This window comes from Festucalex cinctus, chromosome 2, assembly GCF_051991245.1.
Source record: "Festucalex cinctus isolate MCC-2025b chromosome 2, RoL_Fcin_1.0, whole genome shotgun sequence".
Classification (NCBI taxonomy): Eukaryota; Metazoa; Chordata; class Actinopteri; order Syngnathiformes; family Syngnathidae; genus Festucalex; species Festucalex cinctus.
Window position 1 is genome coordinate 23515096 of NC_135412.1, and position 11487 is coordinate 23526582.

Below are 11487 nucleotides of genomic sequence, written 5' to 3' on the forward strand. Positions count from 1 at the left end.
ACGTGACAACTTACACCCGCTTGCCCCGGTTTTCCATCCTTCCATCCATCCATCCATCCATCCATCCATCCATCCATCCATCCATCCATCCATCCATCCATCCAGCCATCCATCCATCCATCCATCCATCCATCCATCCATCCAGCCATCCATCCAGCCATCCAGCCATCCAGCCATCCAGCCATCCAGCCATCCATCCATTTAAAATACAAATACAGTACTCTACAAATATGAAAATGAATGAAAATATCTTATAAACTGATGGCAAGAAAATGAAGGGGCATATAAATTAATTAAGACTTGCAAGTTTACAAGTTCTTCTGAGTAATAGTGCATAGCATTGTAATAACCAAAATTATTTAAAAATAATAATAACATTTAATCAATTTTGCCATTCTTTATGCCAAGCCTTTATTCACAAACAAAATTTTTCCAAATCCTGTCTGAGATTTGTGTCTTTCCTTCAGAAATCAACATTAATATTCAACTCTATCAAATTAATCAACCGTAAGAAAAGCAATACGCGTCCATGGTTGTTGGAATCTTATATGTTTTTGTTTCCCCCTATGAAGCTTCCGTTGCATAATATCCAGAAATAGTTGAACAGTTTTACTGTGAATTTTTATTTTCTTATTTTATTTTTATACTGATTGTATTTTAAACAATCAGATATGTTAGAAAATTCTGCAAAGAAATGTTTCCAAAAAAAAGTTAAATACAAGGTTTTGTTTTTTTTAATTCGATAGCCTAGCAAAACGTATTATTTGCTTGATAAGTTTCCCTTTTTTTATTGGATAAAACTTGTTTTTATTTGACACATTTTTACATTCATTGGTCCAAATACTGTATCTTGTTTGCTTTTTTAATCTGTTTCAGTTTGTTAAACTTCTATAGCCATTATAACCGTAACCTCCCTGTCCAGCCAAGCTGTGATGTAATACCGTTTTAGACCACTAGATAGCAGAGTTTAGTTTAGAATCCAAGATCTGTCCTCGTTTTAGCAGAAGAAAATTGTGTCTCAGAAATAGCATGACAGCCATCCCACTCTGTGGTGTTTTAAATGACATAGCTTCCTATTTTTTAAACATTATTTTACAAATTACATAATAATAAATAAATAAATTAGTCTTTAAAATTAAGCAAAAAATAAAAACAGACCATGAGAACAGACACGGTATTTTCTTATCTTGGCGAACACTCGGGTTTTGCAACGAAAACAGAGTGATCACCCTTACCATCATATACGATCAGAAGACAGAGGACAGACAGGTCTTGAGTTGTTTTGAACGTTTTAGTGTCACGCAGCTTCTTCTTCAAGAATGTTTGCAAAAAATGCAACCAAACTATTTCGTACTTGTGACCTGAAACAAATCTTCAGGACAGGGCAGATTCTGCCATCTGCAGCAGCAAGGTAAATGTTGAGTTTCTTTCCACACTTGCAAAACGTAAGAAATGTATGTCAAGTCGAAATCAGTTACCAGGTACAGTTGTAGTGTTCATTTATTTCTTTAATGTCACCACTGTTCTTTATCTTATCTTCTATCGTCTCTTTCTTTTTCACTCACGGCGACCTTTAACACACTTTCCTCACGACTTGTTTTTTATTGTTATTTTTACACGAGTTATAACTCGTATCAATATTTCATTTTGTTAACTGATACGCGAGCGAAAATATTTCGTTCTTATTTTATGCAAGTATTTAAAAATATTTGTATGCAATTCTATCTAATATAACTGCAGTAAGTGTAAATGTAAATGGTTACCCTGTTTAGTGCTGTATGATTGCCAGGCGAGCACTTCAACTTAAGAGGCGACTTACGACGATGACACAGTAAACACAGTATTGATGATGGAAAAATGTATATACATTTGTACATACAGTATGATAGTTGAATACTAAACAAAGATTTGTGTTGCCCTTTTAAAAAAATGTCCCATAACATTGCAAAGAGCAGTCATTTTGACATCTTATGTGACAACCTCAAATGAATGAGTGAATGATAACAAGAGTTCTGCATTTTCTCCACAAATATAATATACTGTAAATCATCAGGTGTGCAGTCTATGAGTATATGTACAAAGAAGGTGAATCCGTTTTGTTGAAGCATGTCCACGCAGAATCATACGGAAGCGTATTGCATTCATAAAAAAAAAAAAAACAAACAAACTTGTTTTTCTGACTTCTTTTTTTTTTCTTTTTTTTAAGCTCTGAACTCCAAGTGACTTGTCGCCGACCACTGAACTGTATGACTGGACAGCAGATACCCCATACACGCTAGTGCAAGCCGTTGAAGTCACAGGGCGGCCATCTTGTTACTCCCACGTTGCGAGCAGACTACTGTACGTATACTATACAACTATACATACAGGTGAGACATATACAGCTCGTAAGCAGTTTGTTTAAAGCCGGAGGCGGAGTGGGGGGATTTGTACTGGGTTTTTTTTTCCTTGTAAAATAGCGACCACCCTGGCATGAACCCCCACACTCCGCCTCCGACCCTATACTAGCTGCCTCTGTACGAATACCATATACCTGTAGTTTATACAGTAGTCTGCTTGCGAGGTGGGAGTAAAAAGATGGCCGCCTTGTGACTTCAACGGCTTCAACTGGCACGTATGGGCTATCGGCTATCTAGTCATATATACAGGTCAGTGGTCTGCAACAAGTCACTTGGTGTTCAGAGGTTAAAAAAACTAACAAACAAACAAAAAAAAACAGAAGTTGGTGCTCATAATTTTCCTGCTTTTTGTAAGAATTTTTTCCTGTTTTTTGGGGGGGGATTTTTTTTTCTCTTTTTTTTGGGGAAGAAAAAATTATAATAAAAAAAAACAGAAGTTGGTGCTCTGATTTTTGTAATATTTTTTTATTGTCTTTTTGGATTTTCTTTCTGTTTTTTTGGAATATATTTTTTTTCTGTTTTTTGGATTTTTTTTCCTCTGTTTTTTTTTTTTTTTTTTTTTTTTAAATAAATGTTTCCCTGTTTTTTCTGAATATCTCTATGACAGAAAAAAATATTAAGTAAAACAGAAAAAAAAATCAAGAAAATAGAAAAATAAAAAATACTAAAAAAAACAACAACACAAAGCTCCCCAAAAAAGTAGTCAGAAAAGCAGGAGATGTTTTCTTTTTGTTTTTTGTTTCCCCAAGTGAATGCAATACACTTCCATCGAGTCATACACAATTAGAGCACCTGATTTAGAAAATAAATACAGCATTCTTGCATCCAGATTGCAGCACAATGAAGCCCAGGAACGCGGTCACCAAGCCCCCTCCTCCCGTCCAGAGACTTCCACCGCAAAGACCCTGATGGACATCGGGACTCGGCGCATTTTCAACGAGGACCACGACCTCTTCAGGCAAAGTGTGCGGCGATTCTACCAAGAGGAGGTCGTACCTCATCACAAGGAGTGGGAGAAGGCCGGCCAGGTGAGCAGGGAGGTGTGGGAGAAGGCCGGCGAGCAAGGCCTGCTGGGAATTATGACGCCGGAGGAATGCGGCGGCATTGGCGGAGACGTGCTTTCGGCAGCCGTCACATGGGAGGAACAGTAAGAGGGAAAAAAATAAATAAAAATTTCACGGCGTTTGATGAAAATGACATTTATTTCTTATATTCTTTGTTTTCATTCAATAGAGCGTACTCCAACTGTACTGGACCAGGTTTTGCGCTTCACTCTGACATAGTCATGCCCTACATCGTCAACTATGGCAGCAAGGAGCAAATTGAACGCTTGATTCCCAAGATGGCGGCTGGAAAATGTATCTGCGCCATCGCCATGTCCGAGCCAGGAGCGGGCAGGTCGGGACTTTTTTTTGTATTTTCTTTTTATATATATATATATATATATATATATATATATATATATATATATATATATATATATATATATATATATGTATATATATGTATATGTATATATATGTATATATATATATATATATGTATATATATATATATATATGTATATATATATATATGTATATATATATATATATATATATATATATATATATATGTATATATATATATATATGTATGTATATCGCGGTATATATATCCAAAAATTTAACTGAAATGTTCAATTTTCACTTTTTTTTCTTAATTTCAACAAAAGCAAAACGCAGCATCTCTTATAAAGTTAAGTGAAATTTTAAATAAATACATACATAAACAAGTTAAATGAAAGGAAATTGATCCCTTGAGTTGGGTTTCAAAAGATGTTCGCAAACGGTGAAAATTTTTCCGTACACGTTAAAAATTTGTTTGTGACAAGTAAAAACTGTCTGTGAGCATCTTTGCAACATTTTACGAACCCAGTTTGCCAACATTCGCCGCTCAGAGAGATACCAGCTTGATCGGCCTTTGTGAAAATGGCCGATGCCAGTATTCATCAAAATGCTAAATATCGGCACCCGGCCGATAATCGGTCTGTATCCCGATACCACTCGAGAGAGCTCACATGCAATGAATGGTACTTGGACAATATTTCGTATGATGTAAACAATATAATAAGGTTTGCTTGTTGTCATGTTGTGATGGCTTTCATGACCTTTGCAGTGACCTTCAAGGTGTGCGGACATACGCCAAGCGTGACGGCAGTGATTGGATCCTGAATGGCAACAAGGTATAAGAATAAGTCCATTAAAGAAGACAAAAAAGCTTGGAAATATGCCGTTTGGACAAAAGCATTTCCAGGACATTTTGGAAAAAGCTTCTTTGGTAATTTTCATCCTAAATGGGGCTTTGGAATTTGGAAACTAAACATAAATGTCAATATTTAGTTTTGACTTCTGTAAAAGGATGCAATTCAGAAGAATAAATTTTCAACAGATTGACTTCGAAGTAGTTCATCAAGTTGTTTGAATTAACGTTCATTTCTTTCAATTGAGGTTCAAAAATATGAATGGTGAGTTAAATATTACGGTTCTCATCCTCCCGACCCAACCCTTTCAAAAATAAGTAAAAATGCTGTTTTGCATGGATGACTGCTCATCACACAACAAAACGTTTACATTAAGGTGTGTCAAATTGAGTGCGTTAATTTTGAGTTCATTGAAAGTTCCTTTAACGCCACTAATTTTTTTTAAACGCATGTTCTATTGCTATAAAAACACGGAATCTATCAAAAAAAAAAAAAAGATTAAAGTTGCTTCTTTCATCAGGAAAAAAGAAAGTGTATTTCTGTTTCCATTTTGCAGCAATTAGCAATAGAATATAGATACATTTCATCATTATTCCCAAATCTGTTTAAAACAATGGGGAAAAGAGCTTGTTGTAACATGACCCTGGTTGATCTCTTAAACTCTGCTGCCACCTACTGGCCGTTTTTGTAATTACTACAATTTTTTTCACCCGTTCTCTGCAGTTGGGAGGCTGCATCAAAGCCTTCTGTATGCGACAGCATAAAAAACAAAACATAAAAACAGTATAAATACGTCTTTGGGACACATTACATTTAAAATACTTATTTATTAAGGCTGGTAATCTTTGTCTCACGATTCGATTACGATTTTTTGGGTCTACGATTCGATTCAGAATCTATTTTCGATTCTTGATTCAAACGATTTTTGATTCAAAATTATTTGCTTGACAAATGATTTCTGCTTCAATTTACAGATATGCACAACATTGTCATGATCTACTCCAGTCTGCTTTGCAAGACAAAATGACAAATAGAGACATTAAAGTGTCTTTTTCTTTTTTGTTTAAACATTTATTAATTTTGTATTGTAAGCACCTTTTTCCACAAAAACAGCATGTGGGTTACAACTGCCTTTTCCCCTTCTTCATTTCTAATTGAAATAAAATCGATTTTTGGACATTAATATCGATTCAATTCGATTAATAAATGAGAATCTCGATTCTTTTATGAATCGATTTTTTGGCACACCCATAGTATTTATTGTTTTGGGGGGCAAATGAGTTCATGACCGCCCTTTACTTTGTACTGGGGGAATTCCAGTTGCAATGCAGCAGACACGTCAAAATTTAGCAGTAATAAATGTCATAATAATGCATATAATATTTGTGGCGGCTCGGGTCAAGTTGTATTTTACAATTTGCAAAATTTCACAAGTTAATTCATGTTAAAGATGAGATAGCTCTTAATATGAAAAGAAAAATGCACTGAGCTGTCACTGTCTTACAAATGCAATGATGCTATCTAGTGGCAGAGAAATGACGTCAGCAGAAAACAAATATCACACTCGTATTTTACAGTACAGTACATCTTTTTAATTTTAACTCAATTTTATGAATTATTATGGCATTACTGTATCAGTGACTAAAAGATGCAGGCACATTTCTATTTTTTTCTCTATTTTTATGTTAACGAGAATGGGTAAAAAATGTCTTTGTCCCGGTGGACCCACGCAGGTATTCATCACCAACGGCTGGATGGCCGACGTGGTGGTGGTGGTGGCCGTGACGGAGCGCGAGGCCAAGACGGCGGCCCACGGCATCAGTCTCTTCCTGGTGGAGGACGGCACGCGCGGCTTCCACAAAGGCCGCAAGTTAGAAAAGATCGGCCTCAAGGCTCAGGTACTCAACGTGGTGGCAACCTTTTCGCCTCTGACACACCTCTGACATCATCGTCACCATCTTGCTCAGGACACGGCGGAACTTTTCTTTGAGGACGTCCGCCTCCCAGCGGAGGCGCTGTTGGGCGGACTCAACAAGGGATTCTATTACCTGATGAACGAGTTGCCTCAGGTGAGCGTCCGCTAGGAGCGCGCGTTTCGTTTCTTTTCAATAGTGTTAATTTTGTCTGCCATTTTTAAATTTAGTCTCAGTTCGAGTCCAATTTCAGTCATGCTTGTTAGTTTTTAATCACAGTTAGTTAACCTCATCCCATTTTTATTTCATCCATTTTTAGTCGACTATAAATTGAGCATTTTAGCCTTTATTTTGGTCCGAGAAAATCTAATTTTATTCGTCTAGTTTTAGTCAACAAAAACTGTCAACGTTTTAGTCTAGTTTTAGTCAGGACAACCATTTAACCTCTGTATATATATATTTTTTTGTCAGCAGATTATATTGGACCTTTTTGGATCTAAAACGATTTTGCATAAATTTGTCTCATCTTTTTGATGATAAACAACAACACACAATAACAATGGCTACTATGGCTCCATGCTATCAGCTAGTAAGTTAGCCAACATTAGCTAGCAGTCGCATTAACATTATTGTTGGAATGTTATAACCGTTGGGTTAATGTTAAGTTATCACTATAATTTACTTGTTTTTTGTTTTGTTTTGTTTTTTTGTTTTGTTTTTTATTTATTTATTTTTTTATTTCACTGTGAAATCCACCTCCTGTCTGTCCCATGTGTTTGTGCTTTGTGTCACATGATAGGGCCACGAACGTGACAGATTAACAGAGACAATATTATATCATTTTCGTCTTGTTTTTGTTCATGAACTTAAATGTCCATCGTTTTCAGTCGAGTTTTTATTCAGTGAAGGACATTTCCGTCTTGTATTCATTAGTCGACGGAAATGCATACTGATTTAGTCCCAGTTATTGTTTATTAATAGACCCTTCCAGCTGATGTCACTGCTTAGCTCCCGCGGCACCTCCCGGAGGGCAAACATCCCACTGCAAATGAATGTAGTGAGCTTGATTTACCGCAAGCGTTTTCGTTAAAAGGTGGGAAATATGTCAAGTGTCACAAAAAACGTCCCGAGTAGGACACTACATTACTGCGACTCACTGAAACCAGTCGTTTGGAGCCACTAGCTACAAAAAAAATGGAGGGCAAAGTGGAAGTGGTAGCTTAAGGTATGTTGTTGTTGCTTGAAACAGTACGTCGATCACTACTTTCATCGTGTAAATTGTCATTCAGGAAATCGTTTGTGTCCGGATATACTTGTCTTGCTGTATATCTTCAAGCTATCTTAGCTTGCTAGCTGCTAACAAACAGACCGCACCTTTACTACACATTCCTCAGCAGAGATCAACCCCGTGTTAATTGTGATAATCGTTACCTTTTTGATCAAAAATACTTGTGCAAAAAAAGTATGAATGATTGTCTCACTAAAGATAATATGGCTCATTCATCACGTCTGCCTGGAATTTACAATCAGACGTTAATGTTATGACCAACTGTATATGAAAAAGCGAAAAACTATCTGATATAATCTGAGCATATCATCGTACTTTTTGTGGGTGCAAAGCAGTCGCGTGGTAGTTTGGCGCTAGTCACCGTGCTCGTCCTTCACTCTTCACTGTTTTCCGCCTGGTTTAGAATCGATGCCGGCAGCTGAAAGAACGATCTCATCTCTCTTTGAGCCATTCGAGCATCCGTCAGCCTCGCACAAGTTCACCATATCGTTGATCACTGATTTATCAACTGTTTGACCTATTTTTTGGTCACGCTGATTGTTTTCTAATTCACTCGTCTTGACGCCCTGCCCTCCACCGCAAGGGGCGCACTTAAACGTCACGTTACACTTGAAGGATCTTTTAGGGTTTTAGTCTAGTCTAGTCTAGTTTTAGTCCGGTGGATAACGTGTGTTGATGAAATGATTTTGGTTGAGTTTTTGTTGACGAAATTAACACTAGTCTATTGTGCGATGTGTGTTCAGGAGCGTCTGGTGATCGCCGACGTGGCCATCGCGAGCTGTGAGTTCATGTTTGAGGAAACCAGGAAGTACGTGTTGGAGAGGAAAGCGTTCGGAAAGACGCTCGCTCACCTGCAGGTGTGTACCAAGGATTTTATTTTTTTTTGGTTTTGTGACGCTCTGTTGGTTTGCGTGACTTCGTATAAAAGAGGAAGTCCACCTTAAACATTTCTTGTAGTGGTGTGCACTACTGCAAATGTTGGTATCGATCCGATACCAAGTAAAATACAAGCCCAGTATCGCCGAAATCGATATTAATACTTTTTTGAAAATTATGCTATGCCTATTATAAGCAGTGCATAAAAGAGCCAGAATAAAACTGATATTGTAGTGCCAGTATCGATGCAATATCGATAATGACTTGGTATCGACAATATCAATATTTGGATAAATCCGCCAACCACTAATTTCTCGACAATATGTTCTATGTGACCTCACCAATATAAACATGACATTCTGATTAATATGTCATTTGTGAATCAAAATCTAGCCATTTTTATCCATCTCAGGAGGCGGCCATTTTGCCACTTGCTGTCGACTGAAGATGACATCAGAGTTGCTCAGGCGATGACCAATCACAGCTCACCTCTTTTCAGAAGTTGAGCCGTGATTGGTTGTTACCTGAGAACTGAGCAACTGCGGTGTCATTTTCACTTGACATCAATAAGTAGGGGTAACGATATCGTATTGTGATATCGCGATATTAAAACTGTCACACTATATCGTCGTCATCATCATGTCTGGATATAAAAAAGCAGCACAGCCGTTAAAAAAATAATAATAAGTCGGCTTGATTTCCATTTGTGCAGTTCTAGCACCCTCTGGTGGCAAGTTTTGTTTTGTTTTTTAGTGCAGTTTCATTTTCACAAGGCATGTTTTGGCCTTGATTTATTTATATATATTAATATATACTTATTTATATATATATTTTATATATTTTTTTCATTGGCGTAATGTACAAAAGCACAATATTGTGTTGTTGTTTTTTTTTTTTAGTATGAGCTCTTTTTTCTCTCTCTCTCTCTCAATATAGTGAGGTTTTTTTTTGTTTTTTGTATCGCCAACCTCCGCACCAATATCGCAATAATTATTCTATGGTGACCTATCATGACGTTTGGATACCATTTCATCGCTAACAATAAGTAGCAAAATGGCCATCTTCTGATATTGACAAAGACAGCTGGATTTTGCTGCATAGAATACGTTATTGCCAAGATTTATTTATTTATTTTTTGGTTGACTTCCCCTGTAACAGACGGTGCAGCACAAACTGGCGGAGCTGAAGACGGAAATCTGCGTGGGCCGCGCCTTCCTCGACAACTGCCTACAGCTCCATATGGAGAAACGCCTCGACCCCGCCACGGCGTCCATGGCCAAGTATTGGTGAGAGAGAGCGAGTGCGCACGTCTCCTCTCGCATGTGTTTCAACCGCCATCGGTGTACGTTCCAACTTGGGTCTTCCTCCAGGGCGTCGGACCTGCAGAACAAAGTGGCCACGCAGTGCCTGCAGCTCCATGGTGGGTGGGGCTACATGTGGGAGTACCCCATTGCCAAGTAAGTCCACCGCACGACATCTCTATCCACAACCGACCCGAGAGTAGGGGTGTCCAAACTTTTTTTTTTTACAAGGGACCAAAAAAATAATCTTTTATCATTTCAGGGCATTTGTGGACTCTCGTGTTCAGCCCATCTACGGAGGAACCAACGAGATCATGAAAGAGCTCATCGCACGCAGCATCGTCAGCCAGAAATGAGACAACGCATTCAACCTGTTCAGGGTGCAAGGTGGTGTTGGTGTTTTTATTTTTTTATTTTTGTCAAATTGAATAAATAACTGTGAAACTAATACAGAAATCTTCAGAAAGCAGAACAACAGTGCCTGATTGTGTTATCTTGATAATACACAGTTGTCATGCAGGCTCATGAAGGATTGCAAAAGTGGAAAATTTGAAACTAGCGGTGATTTATTTAAAAAAAAAAAAAAAAAAAAAACAAGTGTTGCCTATTGATATTCATCTTTTGGCATTATTGTGGCAATTGACAGCACAGATTATTTATTTATTTTTTCACTCACTAACTTACAAAAGCTTACATGTGTGAATGAGTAAGTGAAAAAAAAAATCCATGCGTGCTGTCAAATTGCCGCGGGAGTGACGTCACGCAGCCAACAAATTCACCCGGCCCCGTTTGCGACATGACACCCCCCGCTCTGTGATTGGCTAGAGGGGTGTAAACGCTGTCTTTCCACAGAAACGTCCCACTGTTTACAAAACAAACACAAAATGGCAAAATACAGGCTGAGGGGGTGGGCGTTTAGGACAAAATCACCACCACACGTTAAGAAAAGCCCATAGCTGTAAATTGAGTAGTAGTTTGTTTGTTTAAATCCTGTATTTAAAAAGCGCCTTTTCCTGAGTGAAAACGGCAGACCGGGCCTTTAATATTACTTTTATATTTAATTTAGAAGTCATTGAGTAATATTTTTTTTCAACCAATCGAGTCACGTGCACTGAAATGTAATAAGTGACTTTAGAAGTATTTGGGGGCAGTTACTGTGCCATGTGTCATTTGCCTCTCTGTTGATCACTTAATAATTAATTCAATGTATCTTAATTGAAATTTTTTTTGCAGTTTTTTTAGTACACTGTAGACAATGTGTGTGTGCGTTTGTACCAGCAGCTTATAGGGACATTTTACCTGAATACGTACTTAATCTATGAGGACCTGGATGACTTGTGAGGACTAATGCCATGTCCTCATAAGTCAAGCAACGTAGAAATGCTCCCGAGGGTGGGATAAACTCCCTCTAGCTTTTTCTCAAATTGTCCTGACAAGACCCTAAACCTGAATTCGAGTGTATCCCAGT

At 37.7% G+C, this 11487-nt stretch overlaps 1 protein-coding gene across 2 annotated transcripts; it reads left to right on the forward strand.

The window, feature by feature from the left end:
* Positions 1-1240: 1240 nt before the first annotated feature.
* Positions 1241-10494, forward strand: acadl (acyl-CoA dehydrogenase long chain). Of its 2 annotated transcripts, XM_077513804.1 has the most exons (11): positions 1250-1411; positions 2207-2648; positions 3229-3546; positions 3633-3797; positions 4557-4623; positions 6375-6539; positions 6609-6710; positions 8586-8699; positions 9877-10004; positions 10089-10175; positions 10282-10494. In XM_077513804.1, exons 2-11 carry the CDS (start codon positions 2617-2619, stop codon positions 10373-10375), a joined length of 1272 nt encoding a protein of 423 aa, XP_077369930.1. In that variant the 5' UTR covers positions 1250-1411; positions 2207-2616; the 3' UTR covers positions 10376-10494. The 2 variants fall into 2 exon arrangements, with proteins under 2 accessions (XP_077369929.1, XP_077369930.1); XM_077513803.1 differs by lacking the exon at positions 2207-2648 and having other exon boundaries at positions 1241-1411.
* Positions 10495-11487: the final 993 nt, after the last annotated feature.

Coding starts and splice junctions, on each gene's coding strand:
- acadl (XM_077513803.1), top strand. CDS start 1,320: ATGTTTGCAAAAAATGCAACCAAACTATTTCGTACTTGTGACCTGAAA. Junction 3,547..3,632: donor GCCGTCACATGGGAGGAACA/GTAAGAGGGAAA, acceptor TTCATTCAATAG/AGCGTACTCCAACTGTACTG. Junction 10,176..10,281: donor TGGGAGTACCCCATTGCCAA/GTAAGTCCACCG, acceptor TTATCATTTCAG/GGCATTTGTGGACTCTCGTG.